We start from the raw sequence: 22041 nt of genomic DNA on the forward strand, positions 1-22041 counted from the left end.
ATTTATTCGATCTAGATTGTCATTCATTTAAGATCTCCAGTGTTTTATTAATATGTATAAATGGATTAAGAAAATGCTGGTTAGTTAAGCTCCACAACTCTCTGATTGAAGCTTTAGATAGCGCTTTGTCGCTTTATGTGTTGGTGAGGAATAGACTTGAAAGATTAAATGGAGATCACGTGGGTGTTACATCCATACTGAGGTGTTCTGCCATTCAGCGCACGCGCACACACCACACTCAATGTCCCTTGCGCCGAAGTAAACCGGTGGATCGGTGTTATTTCACATCTTTTTTACTCTTCACACTCAAAAAACGTTATTTTTATTTCAGGGAATTATGCATGGCATTTACCTTAATTTAAGTTATTTATGTAAATTTACTTATTTGTTTGAATTATTTTTGTCAACAGAAAAATAAAGAAACCTATTTGAAAAACCTTTCTACTGGTGTTCACTGATGTTGAGTCTTTCCCTGAGCAGTTTTCTAAAATAAATATCCTACAATTCGTTGAGTTTACTGCATTTCATTTTTGCTACAACAATTTTTAAAGTTATACTGTGTATCTCATTCTAGAGATCTTCAAAAAGTCTGTTTTGTTGAATGCAGCGAAAAGCTATTTACAGCACTTCACTGTTATTGCAAAAAATCTCTGCTTCCGCCCGCATGTGCGCTGTCCAGTCCCGTAGTGCTGAACGAAGGCACAGACGTTTGCGGTGTACGAGGTATAATGGGTGGGTTCTATAAAAAGGTGAAACGGCGTTTGACTGATGCCTCGCTGCGCCTATAGGATTGCAGCAACGGCAGCTCGTTAACACGTTCGACCACTTGAATCACTTGCTGGGTGGGTGCACATGCAGAACAATGTTGTAGCGGAGGAAAAGCTGAAAGTGCTAAATGTTTAGCACCGGATATTCTTTTTCCGTGATTTCATGATTTTCACGTTGAAAACATGAAGTGTACGGAGGGTCTGAGGCGCTGTGAAGCGAATCTCCTCTCCGATTAGCCCGCACTTATGCTACTGCTCATCCGCCAGCTGCGGCTTTTGCGTCCCGAACGGCGCTCTGCGGCAGGTGACAGCGAGACCAAGTTAGCAGCGGGGCTGAGAAAAGCCGGGTCGCCCCTATGGATCTGACTCATGGATGCCTTCGATACCCCCTTTAACAGCAGCCCAGACCGCAGGGGCTGCGATGCTGAGAGGCTGGATGCAGACACAGAGCCTGCCGCCTGGCCCGGGTCTCCCAACCCCCCGGGCTGTCTTGCGGCGGCTCCGACGGGATCTGCTTCTGGAACCGGCTTCTGGACGGCTGTGTTCGATTACGACGCGAACTCGGAGGACGAGCTCAGCCTTCGGAAGGGCGACCGGGTGGAAGTTCTGTCCAAAGACTCGCTGGTGTCAGGAGACGAGGGCTGGTGGACGGGAATGATCGAAGACCGTGTCGGTATTTTCCCCAGTAACTACGTTAGCAGCGGTAATGGCATCTCAGAGAAGATCCAGGACACAGCAGATAAGAACTACGCCGTCACTCAGCTGCACCGTAAGTACCGAGGCTCGTCGGGGCTCCTGTTCGCGTTCATGTTCGCCACATCTGAGACAAAGCGACATTCTCGCTCTCGCACGTCATCAAACCTTGATCTTTTTTATTGCTCTTACACTGCTGGGCGGCCTAACAGCCCATGTGTACCGTTTGCCCCGTTTCATTGACGTGCGCCCCGCCTCTCAAAGGGACACAGGTATCGGTCTGGTCCTTCTGCGCGCTCTACTGCAGTGGTAACACAAACAGCCCAGCTGATACCCCCAACCATCCCGCTGGGCGCACGATCACCCGCCCTTGGTTAGACAGACCTATTCAGCTCCTTTAAGCAGTGTTTTGTGAACGTAGTTCAGGACATTGTTCCGCGTTTTTTCGAGAACTGTCGTAAGTTTGGTATTGCAGTGAGATTCAATAGAGTGGGCGGCCGGCCCAGAAGAACTTCTGTTCCGCGTACCTACTGAAGTAAACGCACGCATAAAAGGTAGCGCGCTCGCCAGAGTATTGATTTATCTCCCTTTACAGCGGCACTGTGGAATCGGGTGGCGTGTGTGCAGGTTTCACTTTAGTCTTCTAAGGACATACGCTGCCGTCAGACACTGTGTTACATGTCACATCCATCCTGCTCACATCTCAACCCCCGAAAAGTTGAGTGCATGTATTGTGTGTGCATATGTATGCATGTGTATTTGTATGTGTGTATGTGCATGAGTGTGTTTGTGATTTTGTATGTCTATATGTGTTTGTATGTGTTTGTATGTGTATCTGTGCATGTGTATTTGTATGTGTGTATGTGCATGAGTGTGTTTGTGATTTTGTATGTCTATATGTGTTTGTATGTGTTTGTATGTGTATCTGTGCATGTGTATTTGTATGTGTGTATGTGCATGAGTGTGTTTGTGATTTTGTATGTCTTTATGTGTTTGTATGTGTTTGTATGTGTATCTGTGCATGTGTGTTTGTATGTGTGTATGTGCATGTGTGTGTTTGTGATTTTGTATGTCTATATGTGTTTGTATGTGTTTGTATGTGTATCTGTGCATGTGTATTTGTATGTGTGTATGTGCATGAGTGTGTTTGTGATTTTGTATGTCTATATGTGTTTGTATGTGTGTGTATGTGTATCTGTGCATGTGTATTTGTATGTGTGTATGTGCATGAGTGTGTTTGTGATTTTGTATGTCTATATGTGTTTGTATGTGTTTGTATGTGTATCTGTGCATGTGTATTTGTATGTGTGTATGTGCATGTGTGTGTTTGTGATTTTGTATGTCTATCTGTTTTTGCATGTGTATGTGTATCTGTGCATGTGTGTTTGTATGTGTGTATGTGTGTATGTGCATGTGTGTGTTTGTGATTTTGTATGTCTATATGTGTTTGTATGTGTTTGTATGTGTATCTGTGCATGTGTATTTGTATGTGTGTATGTGCATGTGTGTGTTTGTGATTTTGTATGTCTATCTGTTTTTGCATGTGTATGTGTATCTGTGCATGTGTGTTTGTATGTGTGTATGTGTGTATGTGCATGTGTGTGTTTGTGATTTTGTATGTCTATATGTGTTTGTATGTGTATCTGTGCATGTGTGCACACATGTATGTATGTTTGTGTATTTATGAAGGCTTCAGAATTGGGGCACTACTCCAGCTATTAGGACAAACTCTCTTTAGTCCCTGGAGCACTAGGTGGTCTCACTCAAATCTCCCTTTTGGCTTCCACTGTGTGAGACTATTAGCAAAGTTGCAGAGCTCTGAAGTTCAGCCCTCTCACATGTGGAGCGTGAAAGTCAATCTGGTTCACTGCCCCATCAGTGGTGGTGCGTCTGAGGCTTTAGGACGTGTGCCGGGCGCACGTGTCCACACGTGTCCACACGTGTCCACTCACGGGCAGCTCATCTGTGGTGTTGCTCCCATGCTCTCTTTGTTCAGGTCTTATTGGGCTTTTTATCCGCATCCTTGTGGGCTGACTGGTGGTCGAGATTTACATCCTGAGGTTTCTCCCTGCTGTGTCACAGGTTACTTGGCCTAATGTACCTCTGACGTCTTACACTCTCTCTAGTGCTTCACTGCAGGTCACACTTCTGAGACAAATCACTTGATCCCAGTGGATCACATCACCAGGATCACATCCAGTGCAGTTGAACTGAAAGTCATCTAGTGCGCATAAAAGTGTTGCTTATCTATAATTTCAGCCGTGTCCTTTGGGTGCTTCCTATGGAGATTTGGGCTGCATTTTCATCCTCTCAGACTGCCTGCAGCCTGACAGCACCAGAGTTTGTGCAGAATCAGGAGAGCACCCCCACCCAGGAGGTCAAACGCAACAGCCAAGTGTTTCCTTTCTGAACAATCTTCCTTCCTTCACTAGTTTTGGAGATCGACTTCGCCGAGCTGGTTCTGGAGGAGCTGATCGGCGTGGGCGGGTTCGGGAAGGTCTACCGGGCCGTGTGGCGGGGGCTGGAGGTGGCGGTGAAGGCGGCACGCCGCGACCCGGACGAGGATGCCGCTCAGACCCTGGAGAGCGTGCGGCAGGAGGCCAAGCTCTTCGCCATGCTGTGCCACCCCAACATCATGGCGCTGCTGGGCGTGTGTCTGCGCGAGCCCCACCTGTGCCTGGTGATGGAGTACGCGCGGGGCGGAGCGCTCAACCGGGCTCTGGCGGGGAAACGCATCCCCCCGCACACGCTGGTGGACTGGGCGGTGCAGATCGCCCGAGCGATGCACTACCTCCACTGTCAGGCCATCGTCCCCATCATACACAGAGATCTCAAGTCCAGCAACAGTAAGTGCACTCTGACCATGTAGGGAGTGTGTGTGTATTGTCTGCGTGTGTTGGTGGTTAAAGAGCAGGCTTTTAGTACTGTAGGCTTGTGGTAAGCAAGGTGTTTTTTCAGCATGCAGTGTGTGTGTGTGTGTGTGTGTGTATTTGTGTATTTGTGTATTTGTGTCTTTGCATACGGGGAATTGTAATCCTCTGTCTTGCAGTATAATTGCCCTGTCAGATCCCTTAAACCCCAAGCTCATTACAAAGGATTTGCCCTTGCCTACACTCCCTGGGCCCATGTTGGCTGATGAAAACTGGCCCCTATTTCTCATTGGTCAGAAAGATATCATTAACTGAAGACATTACATGCTATTGGCTGTTGTGGTGATGTAGTAAGTCTCCCTGACACTTTTTGGCCTGCTGTGTAATAGCAGTGCTAGTATTGGTGCCCCCACTATCTTCTTGCTTTTGTAACACAGATGTAACTGTGTTTCCACTGTTCCACTGTTTAGTTCCATCTACTCCAGCTACTCTAGTTTCAGTGTCTAACAGACACATAGATACATTCCTGAGCACCCCAGAGGAGATTCTACTTCTGCCTAACTTTCACTTTCTCCTGCTGTCTGTCTATTCTTTGTTTTGTTGTTGTTTATTCCTGGTTCCTTAAATGCTCATTGTCTTGTTGCTTTGCATCTCAAAATACAATATAATAATCATTATATTATTCTAATGCCATATAATTTTAAATCTCAACATTCGTCCATTTAACACCAACCATTTCAACCTCTACCCTGTCCTCACCCCAAATCCAACCCCATCATCATCATCATCCTCACCATCACCACGCCCCAGTCTTGATTCTGGAGCGGGTGGAGAATGAGGATCTGACCAATAAGACTCTGAAGATCACAGATTTTGGCCTGGCGAGGGAGTGGCACCGCACCACGAAGATGAGCGCGGCAGGCACGTATGCGTGGATGGCGCCGGAGGTCATCCGCTCCTCCACCTTCTCCAAGGGCAGCGATGTGTGGAGGTAAGTGCTCGCCTGTGCGCACGAGCCGATGGCTTTGACCAGGGCCCCTACATCTGTGGGGAGAACCGGCTTGTTGCAGGAACACGACGCACCTGGTGCAGCCCAGCAGCTCAGTGGCTGCTGATTTAAACTATTTGTCCTATTGACATTTGCACCTTCTTAGTTCTCTTACTCACTAAAATAGTGCTAACATGCTTACTGAGAAGTAACTGGAAGAACTGTAAGTAACTGTAACTGTAAGTAACTGTGACATTACAGGATTTTATGACTGCTAACATGCGTTTCCCAATACTTGAGATACATTTTCAAAACTCTAAACACAGAAACACATTTACCTCATTCAAATAGCCAAATAGTTAATACCCTGTTCAAAAGCGCATTTTCTTAACTAAATTCCAACTCTGCATTTCACAACGCAAACAAAGTTTTCTCCTTATACACCAACTTTGGTAAAACACAGCAAACCTGGTTCAGTATCCAATCATTCTTTCAAACACTAGCACAGATTCTCTGTTCAAGAGGAACATAAGGTCAATCATTGCACAACTACTGTCAAGAAACTAACATTTGATGGCTATACAGAAACAGTATTACATGTAATACAGTATTTTACTCTCTCCCAGCAAACAACAGACATTTTACAGTAACATCTGTTGTTTTCTTAGTCAGTTCATTTTTACTGTAATCTGCTTCATTTGGACTTCTTTTTCAAATGTGTGCATTTTTGGCAACATTCTGTATACACAATGAGAGATATTTACTGTTACGTACTGTATGGAATATACGTAGATAAGACAAAAAAGAAGTCAGTAACAGTTTTGCAGTAAAGGTTATATTTTACTGTATTTGTATTAGGGACATTACTGTAAATTGTGGCCTAAACCAAAAAAGAATTATCATAATTGTAAACATAATAAATGTAAAAATATACATATACAAAAAATGTCACAAAAGGATACAAATCAGGATACAAAACTCAACGGTCTTGTTACATGTAATCTAAATGGTCTTCAGCAGTTGGCCATATGTTTTCATCCACATCACATCTGATGTTAGCCCTTGCCATGCACCTGGGATAGAAAAGCTTGGTATGTCTTATTCACCCCTGGCAGTCTTCAGCTGAAATGTCTCTGCAGACGGGATCTATTGCATCCAGGAGGGACATTTGGTCATGGGGCCGATGATCATACACCTTCCACCTCCAGACTGAAAAAAGTTCCTTAGTGGGGTTGAGGAAAGGCAAGATGGACGGGAGGAAAAGGGACATCACTCTTGGATGGTCTATAAACCAGTTTGTGATGACATGAGAATGAGAGAATGCTACATTGTCCCATCACAAATGTCCTGGTGTTTCCTCCCACCTGTTCCCTTTCTGCTTCTGGAACCAGTTGTTGGTAGAGTTCATTCAAAAACGAAAGAAGGAGGTCACTGTTATAGGGACCAATCTGGCATTTGTGAAGGACCAAACCAGCACTTGAGATTGCAGGACAAATTGTTACATTTGCTCCTCACTGACCTGGTACATTACTGTACTTCATTTTATTTCATTGATCTACAGTATATGTGCAAATAATGTGTATTACAGTGATAGCTTTTCAGCTGCCTTTGTTTTTGCCTTTGCATTATATACAATATTTAAGGTTTTGAACCTTAGGTTTTCATTTTTGACACGCTGTGTTCAAGCATTTGCAAATAAGACAAAAATAATCCATAATTTTGTTATTGTCACGTAGGGCTACGCCCCCTCTCCTAGCTGTCACTCCGGTTTCCCTGTTCCCTCGTGTCTGTGTTGTTCCCTGCTCCTGGATCCCGCCCTGCTCATCTGTTTCTATGGTTTCCCATTGTATGCCACGCCCGTGTTGTCATTATCACCTGGTCCTAGTTTAGTTCCATGTATATTAGTCCCTGTGTCTCCCATGTCGGTATCGGTTGGTTTGTTCAGTGTTCTCATGCTTCCTGGTCTGTAAGTTCTTCGCGTTTTGCTGCTCTGTGTTCTGTACCTGGGTGTTCTAGTTTGTATGCGTTTTCTCCGTGTTTTGTTTTGAGTATTTGTTCGTTGTCTTAGCACCCTGTTTATTTCCATACGTCGTCATGCCTGTTTATATTTCCTGTATGGACTGCCCTCCCGATATGACCCGTGCCTGTTACAACGACCACGAATATGGAATGCCCTTGAATAAATCTCACTCTCCTCAGCGTTTGTGTCCGCCTCCCTGCTCTGTGTCACGCAGTACGTTACAGTTATTGGATAACCTTGTGTGTAAAGAAAATGTAAGCATTATAGAAACATGTTAAATGACTGCATTTTGTGCAAAAACAACATCAATTGTACTAATTGTACTAATTGTACTAATTGTACTAATTGTATAGTCACTGAAGACTGATGTTGTGTTCACTGTGTTTAGAGTTTTGAAAACGTGACTACAGATTGGACAAAAGGATGTTAGCAGTCATAAAAAACTGTAAGAACAGTAATACTGTATTTACCAAGAGGAGCCGAATTAGAGGTCATCACCTCCCTCACTGTAAGAACAGTAATACTGTATTTACCAAGAGGAGCCGAATTAGAGGTCATCACCTCCCTCACTGTAAGAACAGTAATACTGTATTTACCAAGAGGAGCCGAATTAGAGGTCATCACCTCCCTCACTGGATCCATTTGTGTTCTCTGTCTTTCGATCTCTTCTGAAGTAGCACTCCCCACTTCAGATACGGTTTAAAGAGCAATATCTGTAAGATGTACTTTATTGTTTTGGAGTGTGTGTGTGTGTGTGTGTGTGTGTGTGTGTGTGTGTGTGTGTGTGTGTGTTTTCCTCTAGCTAAAATCCACAGAAGCTTTGTAAGCTATGGTAGCTACAACTGCTTTATCACTGAACATGTCAGTGCTAAAATATAAAGGTTTAATGTTTCATTACAGGTGGTTAAAAATAGATGCAGATACAGAAACCGCCAATATCAACATGGAACAATGAATAAACTGGAATTTATTTGAACATTTAAATGGAAGTTTACATAAACATTTATCACCCCCCCCCCCCCACCTATGACTGATAACGCCTGGTCATCAGCCGTTATCTTCACTAGGGTTGTGTGTGGATAGTGTTTGCTGCAGGGTTAGATGCTGGCATGTCCTGCTGGGAACAAATGTCTCGTGCTGAGTTTTGTATTTGATTTTAAGGTGTTTTATTGGGTTGCATGATCCTGTAGGATCCTGAAGTCCTCTTGGTATTTTTGTGGCGCACAGTTTGCTTTGCTTGAGTTGCCATCAATAATTGTGTTGTTCCATATTTTGACATGTTGGGTTGTCTGTTCATAAGATCAGCAATGCCCATGAGGCACACTGACACATCCCATGAGCCTTGTAGGAGATGACCAATTCAGTCTAGTATCGGGCCAATACCGGATCAATATCCGTCCATTCCTTGGGCTCTCTGGGCCTATCCCATAATTTTACCCATACTCATTTCATTAATTATGTTCATTTTCTGTAATGTCAGTTGGGAAAACACAACTAAGAAAAAAAAGGTTTATCATACTTACACACTAAAAATCAGATCATATTGAATCAGGGTCTCTGACATACAGCCTCTCTCTCTCTCTCTCTCTCTCTCTCTCTCCTACACCCCCACTCTCTCTCTCTCCCCTACACCCCTACACCCCCACCTGTTCACCCACCCTCTCCCGTAGTTACGGGGTGCTGCTGTGGGAGTTGTTGACCGGTGAGGTGCCGTTCCGGGGCATCGATGCGCTGGCGGTGGCGTACGGGGTGGCCATGAACAAGCTGGCCCTGCCCGTGCCCTCCACCTGCCCCGAGCCCTTCGCTCGCCTCATGGAAGGTGAGTCCCCAGCAGCCTGCGTTCACCGCAGAGACGTAGCGCAGGCCACGTCGAGCACACGCCCACGAGAGCCCCGTTTCAAATGGAAGATGAACATGTCGATCGTGGTTCTTGCAGACTGCTGGAACGCAGAGTCCCACTCACGGCCGTCCTTCTCCACCATCCTGGACCAGCTGACCGCCATCGAGGAGTCCGGCTTCTTCGAGATGCCCGCCGAGTCCTTCCACTCGTTGCAGGACGACTGGAAGCTGGAGATCCAGGAGATGTTTGACCAGCTGAGGGCCAAAGAGAAGGTCAGAGGTTGCCGATGACTGCTTCTGCTCATGCTTCTGAACCCTGTTCTCCTTTGGACATAAGTTAAGATCTATTTAAACTCCAGCAGTTGTCGTGCGTTCTTCGTGACCTCTCCCTCCCCCCCGCAGGAGCTGAGGTCGTGGGAGGAGGAGCTGAGCCGCGCCGCGGTTCAGCAGAAGTGCCAGGAGGAGGCGCTGCGGAGGCGTGAGCAGGAGCTGGCGGAGCGTGAGATCCACATCCTGGAGCGGGAGCTCAACGTAATCATTCACCAGCTGTACCAGGAGACGCCGCGGGTGGAGAACCGGCACGGCAAGTTCCGACGGAGCAGACTCAAACTACGGGACGCCAACCGCATCAGCCTCCCGTCCGGTATGGAGAAGAATGGGGCTGAGGGGACCTGCGGGCCGCTCTGTGACCATCCGCAAGTCTCACACTCCGGTGTTTGTGTGTGTGTGTGTGCATATGTGTGTATGTCAGATTTTCAGCATAAGATCACAGTGCAAGCCTCTCCAACTCATGATCGAAGGCGGAGTTTGTTGGGTAGTAGCTCCACCCCCCCAACCAGCCCTCCTGTTTTGCCCCGCCTCCGTGCTATACAGTGTAAGAGAGTCTTCATGAGCTTCACACACAGATCGCAGTAGTTTCATCGTAATCATTCACAGCTGTTTGTGCTGGTCAGTGGCTCTTTGTTATGGAGTGTTGAACAGCATGAAAGTGCCTGTATTGTTTCTTGTTCTATGATTTCAGTGGCTCCTGGGGTCGGAGGTCAGGGTTGGAGCCGAAATGCTGCATTCCAGTTCGACGATGAGGAGGAGAGGAAGAGTTCTCGCAAAAAGGGCAGAGTTCGTGGAACAGGACCGCTCAGGGAACACAGCGCTGACGAGAGGTGTGTGTATGCATTCAGAACACGCCGCTGAAGAAAGGTGTGTGTTTGAGCTCAGAGAACACGCCACTGATGAAAGGTGTGTGTATGAGCTCAGAGAACACGCCGCTGACTAAAGGTGTGTATGACCTCGGAGAACACGCCACTGATGAAAGGTGTGTGTATGAGCTCAGAGAACACGCCGCTGACTAAAGGTGTGTATGACCTCGGAGAACACGCCACTGATGAAAGGTGTGTGTATGAGTTCAGAGAACACGCCGCTGACTAAAGGTGTGTATGACTTCGGAGAACACGCCACTGATGAAAGGTGTGTGTATGAGTTCAGAGAACACGTCACTGACTAAAGGTGTGTATGAGCTCGGAGAACACAGTGCTGTTCTGTATGACATTGTGCAGATGTCCTCATCATTCAGCCATTCTGCATTCTGTTCTGTGCTTAAAATAAACAACAAAATAAACAAACAATGTTGCAATGTTGTTTCCTCCAGTAAATGATGGCTCAGACCTGGAGAAGCCAAAGTGTGCCACCTAGCATGCCTGAGAGGACCCATTTCACTATTCAGTCATGTTGACATATTATATAATTTCACTCCCTGCCTCTCCCTGTCTCCCTCTCCCTCTCTGTCCCTCTCTTCCTCCCTCTCCCTCCCTTCCTCCCTCTCCCTCTCTGTCTCTCTCTTCCTCCCTCTCCCTCTTTGTCTCTCTCTTCCTCCCTCTCTCTCCTTCTCTCCTCCCAGCCTCACTACTCCTAAAGAGGGCAGTAGGCAACGCTCCTGCAGTGCTCCCAACCTGCGACGCTCCCCCAGACACAGCCCCGCCGTGCCCGGAGTCCCCTGTCTCCCTGAGACTGGTAATGCCCCGCCCCTCCCTCCCACTCCTGACACCACCCACTCCCTGTGGGGGCACCCCCAGAAGCTCCGCCCACACACATATTCAGAAGCCACACCCAGTGAAAGCCCCACCCTGCAGGCTATGCACAAATCCTACAGCAGGAACACATTCAGCTGCATTCTGATTGGTACGGTAGCACAGCAGGCCTTCCTGCTCCGCTGTTGCTAAGTTACAGACCAGCCAATCAGGGGTTTGTGTTTACATTGATTTTTTCTTTTCTAGGAGCAAAGGAACATGCCTGATTGGTTTGGCAACTTCAGCAGTTGCTGTGGGTCATATTAATGGACTTCACTGGGCCTCTCCTCCCCCACTAAATGCATAAGCACAGCTTTAAAGTGGCCCGAAACCAGCATGCTCTAAGAGAAATGATGCAACACTCGGAAACATCTTACTTCCTGTGCCTCTCTTGCTATCTCTCTCTCTCTGTCTCTCTCTCTCTGTCGCTATCTCTCTCTCTGTCTGTCTCTCTGTCTCTCTCTCTCTCTCTATCGCTATCTCTCTCTCTCTGTGTCACTCTCTCTGTCACTCTCTTTCTATCTCTGTCTATCACTCTCTCTCTCTGTCACTTTCTCTCTCTCCCTGTCTCTCTCTTGCTTTTCCTCTTTTTCTATGTTTCTCTCTCTTTCTGCACCCCTCACTCTTCTCCCATGTGTTCTTTGTTTCTTCTTTCTTTTGTAGAAAATGAAGACTGCTCTTATCAACCCGAGGCCCCCAACTCTCCCAGTCTTTCCTACCTCTGCATTCCCTTCCACAGAGAGGGCTCTGTTTCCCACAGCCAGGGCCCCGAGAGCAGCGCACCTGCCCAAGCCCCTGACTCCTCCCCCGTCTGCTCAAGGCGGAGCCCCAGCGTAGCTCGCAGGTCAGACCTGGTGCTACTGGGCTGCAGTGCAGTGCTGGCAGTCGTCGGGCTGGGCAGCAGCCTGCTGGCGGTCAGCAGAGTGGAGGAAAGCATCCGCCCACGCTGGGAGGGGCTTTTCCATCGAGGGGGCGTGTTCAAACGGGAGAGCCCCCTCAGGCCGCCGCCCCTCCCCGCCTCCCTCACCCTCCTGTCACTCTCATCCGTGTCGGACTGCAACTCCACCCGCTCGCTCCTGCGCTCCGACAGCGAGGAGGTCCTGGTGCTGCGCCCGGCCACGCCCCCTCCGCCCATCAACCCGCTTGTCAACACCCATCTGGAGAGCTTCAAACGCAACCCGCGGCAGTCGCTCACGCCCACGCACGTGCCCTCTGCGCCCGGCGCCGCCCACAACCTGCACCGCACGCCCTCTGACGGGGCCATCAAGAAGCGCTGCCCAACAAGCCACGCCCACTCCGGCAACCACTCAGCGGCTGCCAAAACAAAGCAAGAACACACAGGTCAAGCAATCCATCAACAGCAGACATATAATCACACTGAAGTATTCCCTTCACAGCACATCCTGACAGTACGCCCACATCCTGGAATGTACTGCCAATTGATTCTCGTGACAGTAACAGTTTACTGTAATTTCCACTGTAAGTGGAAGTCTTGAATTCTGAATTCTTCCATTTTCTTAATGGCAGAATGAACAGATCTAAAGTGTCTTCTCTACAGTTGACATCAGAATTGGTTTGAACAAAACTGACTTTGCACTAAAAAGTTTTAAACTTTTATGTTACTACTTTCAATTTGAAGTCAGAATGACTTTCTCATCATATAAATAAACATCGCATGATATATTAAGTGAAAATTATTTGGAAATTATATACATTTTAATACAGTGAACAGTTGAAATTGTTTTTTGACTGTGTACCAAATATTTGGTGCAATAATGTAGTAAGGTATTACATCTGCACATAATATATATAATACCAAATATACATGTTAATAATTTACTTGCTAATTCACATGACATTATATGTAACTTCTCACTGATTGCTGTTCACACCTGTTCCAAGTTCTCTTTTTCAAACATTTTCCTGCCCATAACAGATACATTTCTATTACACTATTACACCTCTATTACACTATTACACCTCTATTACACTATAACACCTTTATTACACTATTACATTTCTATTACACTATTACACCTCTATTACACTATTACATCTTTATTACACTATTACACCTCTATTACACTATTACACCTCTATTACACTATTACATCTCTATTACACTATTACACATTTATTACACTATTACACCTCTATTACACTATTACACCTCTATTACACTATTACATCTTTATTACACGATTACACCTCTATTACACTATTACATCTTTATTACACTATTACACCTCTATTACACTATTACATCTCTATTACACTATTACATCTTTATTACACTATTACACCTCTATTACACTATTACATCTTTATTACACTATTACATCTCTATTACACTATTACATCTTTATTACACTATTACACCTCTATTACACTATTACACCTCTATTACTCCAGACCTTCTTCCCATCCCTTCTGACTGTGTTCACATTTCAGTTCCACTTTCGTTGACTAAGGACTCGAGGGTTCCTGCTAAGTCTTACAGGTCATTCGTTTTGGGAGGCTTTCCACCAGGCCTGTGTCATGTAGATTTCCAATATGTCTTTAGTGATTATATGTCAGTTTCTTGATGTAAAGTGGAGAGAACTGAGTCACTCTCACTCCACTGTTACTGATGTGGTCTGTTTGATTGTTTTCTCTGGCATTGTTGAATTGCAGGGAGTCCATGGCCTGTGAGGGATGAGCCCACGGACGTGCCCCGCCTGCCTGACCCCAACCTTGTCTTCCCACCCACCCCACGCCGCCGCTGCCAACCAGAGCGGCCGAAAACACTTGACTTCCTGGCCCGGCCCCGCCCCTCCCCCCGAGCCCGCTGTGACGCCCAGTGGGGTGACTCACCAGCCCGCACCTCCAGCACTGAAACCCCATCCACAGTGGATTTTGGAGGGGGTGTGGCCGTCCTGCCTACTCCGATGGAACAGCCAACCCTGTGCTCTCCCTGGGTGAATGACAGTCTCCTGGACCAACAGGATGAGGGCCAGTGCAGGGACGGGACCCAGCTCCTCAAATTAGAGCCCATTGTACCCAGAGACTCACCCCGCAGAGCGCGCCCTGGTTTCTGGTCCTGACTGCACTCGCTGTCATGAGTGGATTTGAGTCCAACCAACCATCTGAGGCCTATAGCCCAACTGTCATGCAGCCCAGTATTGAATAACGGAGGTGGAGCCTCTACTGGGCTCCATCTGCCGCAGATGGACATCAGACCCAACTTCCAATCGCATTCGCAGAGGGGTGCCTGCACATTACCAAACAAACCCACTGTGATGTTAGGTTTAAAAGCAAGTCCACTCTCTATATACAGACTGACCATAACACCTCTCTCTGCTAAACATACCCACCTTGACTGCATGGGTGTTTGAGCTTCCTCTGCTCCCGGAGACGACGTTCTGGTCCAATTGGTCTCCACATCGGCATTCTGGAAAGGCTCGGAGAGCTGATCATTATGCACACCTGAGATCAAACCACTAGCATTGCAGACCTGCATAGCGCTCTTTCTAATGGACTACAAAAAGTATCCCTATGCATTAAAGTACGCCATGAGTTGCTACCCAACCACGGCGATGTAACCTCAGAATTGTACCTTTGTATACTGTTTAAGTTGTGTCTTAGGTAGGACCCAGTGCTTTGGGCCTGTGTGGTAGAGCAAACTTAGCCTTTGTTACCAGTGCCAGTGTGTGTGGTGGTGTCAGCCTACATGTGTTATCGCTACGCCACATGAAAGACACGTTCCTAATTCCTCGGCACTACATGGCCCTGCTGTGGAACGTTTGTGCAGTAGCTCCGAAGTCCCCTCCCCCGCTCCTCAGAGATGGTGGCCTGGAGGGTTCAGAACAGAAGTCTAGAGGTGAACGCAACCCCTTTTGGAGTTATTCTGTTTTATTTCAACCATTGCGTATTTACAAAGTTCTTGTTTTTCTTTAGCCTTCTGAGTTCAAAGCTGAGTTTGCCCAGTTGGTGTGAGTTCGTCCAGGTGGTGTGAGTTTGTCCAGGTGGTGTAAGTTCGTCCAGGTGGTGTGAGTTTGTCCAGGTGGTGTAAGTTCGTCCAGGTGGTGTGAGTTTGGCCAGTTGGTGTGAGTTCGTCCAGGTGGTGTGCTTTCGTAGAAGGTTGAGTTATGGTAATGAGGTTATATGTAATGGTCATGACGAGCACAGATGTTGGTTTGTTTTTTTGTGGTTTTCACACTGTGACTAATCTTTTCTTCACTGAGTCTTATCTGACACAGACATATCTAATATAAAAACTCATTTAATCATCAGCATTTTATACTTCAGCACAGTTTACCAATGACCTAATATAAATACAGCTATTATCATAACAGAACAGTAATCAGACAGTATATATCTGTAGTATAACAACACTTTGATGTTTCCCAAAGAAAGATGAGAGAAACTTCCAAAATGGCTTCATAAGAGAAATGTTTTCACTTTGAAAATATCTGAAAAAATCTAACAAATATGCAACAAGTAAGATAAAAGACACCATCTGACAAAAAGCTAATATTTTACTGGTATATGGTAAGTGTGTGTGTGTGTGTGTGTGTGTGTGTGTGTGTGTGTGTGTGTGTGTGTGTGTGTGTGGGTGTGTGCGTGCGTGCATGCGCGTGTGTGTAATCTTTTCTTGTTTATAACACGCATGCCGTTTTTATTTCCAAAAAAGATTTTTTATTGGTATGCCTTTTGTTAAGATGTTTTATATTAATTATAAATGTGGTTACACACATTCTCATCCACCACGGTTTCACCAAGCCAACCTCGAGCAGATTCATGGTTATAGAGCGCCATCATTTGGTCCACACAGAGCTTTTATTACTTTCACATGAATTCTGTCCTTTTCCGTATCATTTCTAAGGAACATGCCTTTGATCAGTGAATCTAATGTGTTGGAACCTGCTCATGTTCTGCACGTGTTTGAATGCAGGACATTCCGTGGGTCTGCACATGCTTCTCTGGGCTTGTGTTAGCACCCCTCTTCACCCATTGGAGGTGATGCTTGGCGAACTCCCCGCATCTCTGTGTTGACAAAGTTCCCTCCAGACACAAAACAAACCCAAAGCCAAAACACTGAATTCCTCACCTCCCCCTGCTGGCCAGAAGATCCATCCAATCACAGGCCACCAAGGCCAAGTTTCAAAGTAGGACAAACCGGAGCCAGAACTGAACTAAAGTTTGAACCCGCTGCAGTCCTGAAAGCGTCTCGGGATTTTGGATTCTGTTGGGAATCTGACAGAAGCACAGCTGCCTGTGAGATATCTGCAGCTACACAGGGAGGGTGCTCACCTACTGGTTGTGTGCACATGCTTTGTGGTGTATGTAGTGTGGGTGGACAGTGTGTGTGTGTGTGGGTGGGCGGTTACATGCGCATGGCTGTGTGAGATTGTATTTATTGTATGTAGTGGCGATGGATGGAGTGTGTGGGTATTATTGTGTGCGTGCATAAGTGCATGAAGTGTGTGTGTGTGTGTGTGTGTGGTGTATGTGGGGTGATGGATGGAGTGTGTGAAAGCTGAGAGGACAGAGCTGGCACTCGCTGGCCATGGGACAGGATCTGGCTGATGTGAGGGTCATATTTGAACTGGTGCACAGGAGACTTGTGTAAGACCTGAATAAACCTGTTCAAACACCTGGGTGTGTCTTACTGAACACTATGATATATACGCTTAACAACTGTAAATTAAACCTCATGACTGCATCATCTGATCAAAGCAGTAAATCTGACCAACTAGGCATTTAGTAGTTTACTGTTTTCATCTGTCAAGAAATCAATTCCTGGACTGAAGGCTAATAATACTGTGATTAACTTTATGATGCTTTAATGTTCACCTTATTATATGTTACAACTATCAGTACTGAAGCTCATTACCCCCAATTTAATATCCAAAATTAGTTCCAATCTACTTTTACACCAATATATAAATGTGCTGTTATCAAATTCCTTTTTCCTCCTCCTGTAGGTCAGCCTGCTTCATATTGGGCTTGTCTGGAACGCTGACCAATCTGTAACTAGGAATCATTTCCATGGAGCTTCACCATGGCAACCAGAATAGAAGGGGGCCATCTACACTCTGTTGCAGCCGTCTGCGATCGGAGCAGTAAAATGCCAAAACAGATTCCCATTAACCTACACAACAAGTGGAATGACAAGGAAGTCAACTGACCTCTAGTCAGTGCTTGCAGAATGCCAGCAGTGCCATGCTGGGAACAATTAATCACTTCTACACCATGATAATTCAATGCATCATCTGGACATGCATTTTACCTATAACTGCAATGACTGACAACTTTAAAATGTAAAAAGTTGCATTTTAACAGCTTAATACAAGGGTGAAAGTCTCCAGAATTCATTTGGTGAATTTCAAAAAGATCCACGTTCAGACATCAAGATTCTATCACAGGGCCGGCGCCACGGGGGGGCGAATGGGGGCGTCGCCCCCTCAGGCGAGGTGTCCCGCCCCCTCAATGTAAAAAATAAGACCCATTTATTTTACAACAATCGCTACATGGTGCGCCGTCGGCAGCTCGACAATCGTTACACCCCCCCCCCCCCCCCCCGCTCAACAACTTACGGTCGCCCCCCCGAAATTTTCTGACGCCCCCTCACTGTATATGTTCTGGCGCCGGCCCTGTTCTATCATTAATAGGATCATCATGTATTTGGACGTTAAGTCTGTGATGTGTACAAATATGGACATATGTCACATGCAATATAATGTCATCGAGTCTGTGGTGTGTAAAAATCTGGACATGTCACATGTAATATGATGTCATCGAGTCTATGATGTGTAAAAATCTGAACACATGCAATATGATGCCAAGGAAAGCTCACTCTGAAAAACACTTCAATACCAACAAACACAAACTTTATTTTGTACGTAACATTGCGATGACTATTCTGGATTTGAACATGGCACATGGGAGAAATACATACCTTCTGAGCACTTTAAGCCAAGCACAGATTTCATTGTCATAAGTGCTTTCAAATGTTTTAAAACATGGACATGGGCTTTTTGACAGGGTAAAAAAATCCTGTCAAGACATCAGAGTAATCTGATGGTTCAAGTGGCACAGTGAATTGGTTGTTCAAACTAGAACATCTCTCAACCGTCACACGTCTTAGTGCTCTTATAAGCACATACTGTATTACACCATCTGTTCAGTGAAGACGTATAAAATACACACGTTTCATAATATGTAGGCCAGGTGGTAAAGGATTTGAAATGTAAAAATACTTTGTTTGATGAAATGCTCGGTACTAAAATCCAGTGTGGGCAACAGATATCTTGACTGTGATATCCTATAATGTGTCCCAGCAATTAGGGTCATGTAATGATCGTCGTTATGGTTTAACATGGCAGGGAATCAGAACCTGACTCCACACTAAGTGACATATTTGTTTTCACACTTAAACAAAAGTGATGTCCGCTCATCAAGCTTGCGGTGTGGGTCTGTACAGAGACGTTTTACACGTAATCGGGGAGCACCAAACAGACAGAGCACACGCAGGAAGGGCTGTGTGGATGTGGAGACAGGAGACCCCAAACCCACATCATACAGCCTTCGCGCAGCAAACCAAAGTCTTGGTCAATGACAACAATCACGACATCGAGAAGTGTTGCTAGCGGTTACCAGAGATGCAGTGTCCGCTGGAGCATGGGGAACGAGATGACGGGGTGAGGGCAATGAAGGGGATGGTCCGGATGCAGAACTCGGGTCGCCGTGACGACAGGAGCGAGGACTCCAGCCGTGAGTGAAGGCGAGGAAGAGGAAGAGGGAAGACTTTATGGACACTCCTTCTTCTCTCTTTGTGCAACACGGCGAATCTTCATCTCCGTCAGTTGGATATAGCGGATCACGTTGGTGTCTGTGATACACACACACACATACACACACACACACGCACACGCACGAACACACGCAAGCACGCACACACACACAAACACATGTACATACGCACGCACACATGCGCGCACACACACATGCGTGCACACACATACATACTCACACACACACACACAAACACACGCATGTGCGCACACACACAAACACACGGACAAACACACATGCACACACACATACATACACACACACACACACACGCGCACACACACAAACACACACACATACATACACACACATACATACACACACACACACACACACACACATACAAACACACACACACGCACACACATGCATGCACGCGCACACACACACACACACACAGACACACTCACACATGCACACACCCACCCACACACACACACACATGCACACACCCACACACACAAGAGTCTGCTTTAACAATGGCACAATCACTAATCTCATCAATGTAAATGACTCATTTTTACATACACTGATGAAGGCACTTCACAGCCATCAGCTGGAAGAATTCTAGGTCATATCAAATCAGTCTTGATGCTATTGCATAGCAGCACAGTGGTAGTCCATAGCGACGCCATGCCACCGCATAGCAACACAATAGCACTGTCTGAGTGAAAAAGGCTGCCTTATTGTTACCATACTGTAACCATCTGGTTATGGTACCCATTAATATGTTGCACTGTTATCATAAGGTTTTCTCTCCAAGGACCAGGGATTCTATGTATTAATTTTCCAAATGTGACTTTTTGGTCTCATTTCAACTAATATGACCATACAGATGTCAAAAAACCTCTTCAAGTAATTTCCAAAAATGGAAATATACCACAAATGAGAGACACTTGGCCTGATATCTGTTCTGATATATACAGCTACAGGTCACAGATGCACCTGCCTTTACTATATTCTCCTTGAAACTACCAGTTTCTGTGTAATACTGTTTGATGTCAATTTAATGTCTTTGATCTGAGATAAAAAAAAACCCTTGACAGCACTGAGCACATAAAATAACAAGACCTGAAATAACAGGTGGACCCCCTCTGTGTGTGTGTGTGTGTGTGTGTGTGTGTGTGTGTGTGTGTGTGTGTGTGTGAGTGAATGTGTGTGTGTGAGTGAATGTGTGTGTGTGTGTGTGTGTGTGTGTGTGTGTGTGTGTGTGTGTGTGTGTGTGTGTGTGTGTGTGTGTGTGTGTGAGTGAATGTGTGTGTGTGTGTGTGTGTGTGTGAGTGAATGTGTGTGTGTGTGTGTGTGTGTGTGTGTGTGTGTGTGTGTGTGTGTGTGTGTGTGTGTGTGGCCTGCTCTGACCTGAAGGCTCTTGTTTATGGGACTCCTGTAGGTAGTGCAGGGCTTCGTGGTAGTCTCCCAGGTGGTAGTAGGCCACACCTGAGCGATACAGGGCTTTGAAGTTCTCCCCTTCTTTCCTCAGCACTTTGAGGCAGTACTCTTTCACCCGCTCATAGTTCACCAACTCCATCTGTAATAGACAGGCTAGACACACACAAACAAAAACAATAAACATGTCAATTTTAAATGAATTGCTTGTTATTTAGTGCTCTGTCTGTTCAAATTTGCCATTTTCGAAAAAGTACATTCTAAATAGAATTTATGACAATAATAAAAATCCATTTATTTTAGTCAACGCTTTAGTTTACAATGTCTACGACTATCCACGTTGATAGATGCTTTGGCTCCGGAGTGACGTCATATTGCATGACTCAGATTGTATTTACTAGAGCTCCGTCACGCGCTCATCTAAGACACCAGTGATGTGGCTGTTGGGTCATGCATAAGTGAGCAGAATCTGTCCTAAAACCTTAGAGGTTGTATATGCTTCCAATATACGGCCTATGTCTGCTACTGTCTGAATGCACTCCGCATCACTCGTTTACTGAAAGGAAAACCCCGCGCTACAGGTTTAACTACCCGCCAGGCTGTTGTAGCACTCCAGCTCCGCGCTCTCCACCGCGCCTTTCTGCTCGTCGGTCAGGCTGGACTTGCCGATGGCCGGCAGCACGGAGGACGGGGACTTGGAGCTGACGTCGGGGTCGCCGAGCACGCGGCACAGCCCTTTCATCTCCAGCAGCGCGCGGTGGTATTTCCCGATGGCCTCTCGGTATTTCTTGTCTTTGTAGCACTGCGTCCCCTGCGTCTTGAATTCCAGCGCGCGTTTCACCAGGTCGGCGGGCTCGTTGGGCTGTTTCACCACCGAACCTCCGTGGTGGCGACAGTGCTGCTGGTGTCGCGCCTCGCGGCTCCGTCCGCCGGGATGCTGAGCGCGCGGCGGCGGCCGCGGAGATCCGACATTTGCGCCGCCGATCACGCCCTCCGCCTCGCCGTCCGCGTGGGGTTTCCTTTCGTGGCCCGTTTTGTCCAGACTCATCCTCCCGCCCGGGTGATCGCGGTGAGCGGAACCCCGAGCTTCGTCGACACACGGTACCGAACGCGGTGTTCCGCCCGCCTCTGATACTGCGGTTGGCTCCGTGAGCTCACGCGCTTCCCGCGCCACTACATCCCCTTGTCATTTCAGTTCCGCAGAGTGGCGCTCCCGTCAGTGCGGCGAACCGGCGCCCGCTCATTCCTGTATCGCCCGAATAAGTGAGCCCAAATATGCCCAAACGACTTATATAGGGGTCCTGCCCCCCCGCAGTGTGTTAGTCCGACTCTGTCCAGATGACACGACGAAGAGCGCGCGCATCCCTCGACGACGCAGGCGGTCGTGCTCGCGCTACCTGTGAGGAATGCAGACAGCACCGATTACAGGAGATAACGAGTCTCTTATCGAGCGCTTGCGGGGACTTACTGATGCAAATCGAGTCGACCGCAGCATAACCGTGGAAAAAAAACCTTGTGATTCTTTTCCCTTCTAGATTTCCTTGTCTACCACAAGCAACTGTGTAATTACGATTTATTC

At 46.6% G+C, this 22041-nt stretch overlaps 2 protein-coding genes across 2 annotated transcripts; one reads left to right on the forward strand and one right to left on the reverse strand.

Moving 5' to 3' along the window:
- Positions 1-723: 723 nt before the first annotated feature.
- Positions 724-16868, forward strand: map3k9 (mitogen-activated protein kinase kinase kinase 9). Its single transcript, XM_076996014.1, has 11 exons — positions 724-1536; positions 3893-4306; positions 5141-5321; positions 9009-9157; positions 9275-9450; positions 9580-9820; positions 9929-10051; positions 10199-10337; positions 11072-11184; positions 11904-12581; positions 13914-16868. Exons 1-11 carry the CDS (start codon positions 1137-1139, stop codon positions 14321-14323), a joined length of 3024 nt encoding a protein of 1007 aa, XP_076852129.1. The 5' UTR covers positions 724-1136; the 3' UTR covers positions 14324-16868.
- Positions 16869-18095: 1227 nt separating this feature from the next.
- ttc9 (tetratricopeptide repeat domain 9) lies at positions 18096-21908 on the reverse strand. Its single transcript, XM_076996020.1, has 3 exons — positions 21054-21908; positions 20436-20618; positions 18096-19113 (listed from the first exon to the last, which is right to left on the reverse strand). Exons 1-3 carry the CDS (start codon positions 21508-21510, stop codon positions 19031-19033), a joined length of 723 nt encoding a protein of 240 aa, XP_076852135.1. The 5' UTR covers positions 21511-21908; the 3' UTR covers positions 18096-19030.
- Positions 21909-22041: the final 133 nt, after the last annotated feature.

This window comes from Brachyhypopomus gauderio, unplaced genomic scaffold (genome assembly GCF_052324685.1).
Source record: "Brachyhypopomus gauderio isolate BG-103 unplaced genomic scaffold, BGAUD_0.2 sc327, whole genome shotgun sequence".
NCBI classification, from domain to species: Eukaryota; Metazoa; Chordata; class Actinopteri; order Gymnotiformes; family Hypopomidae; genus Brachyhypopomus; species Brachyhypopomus gauderio.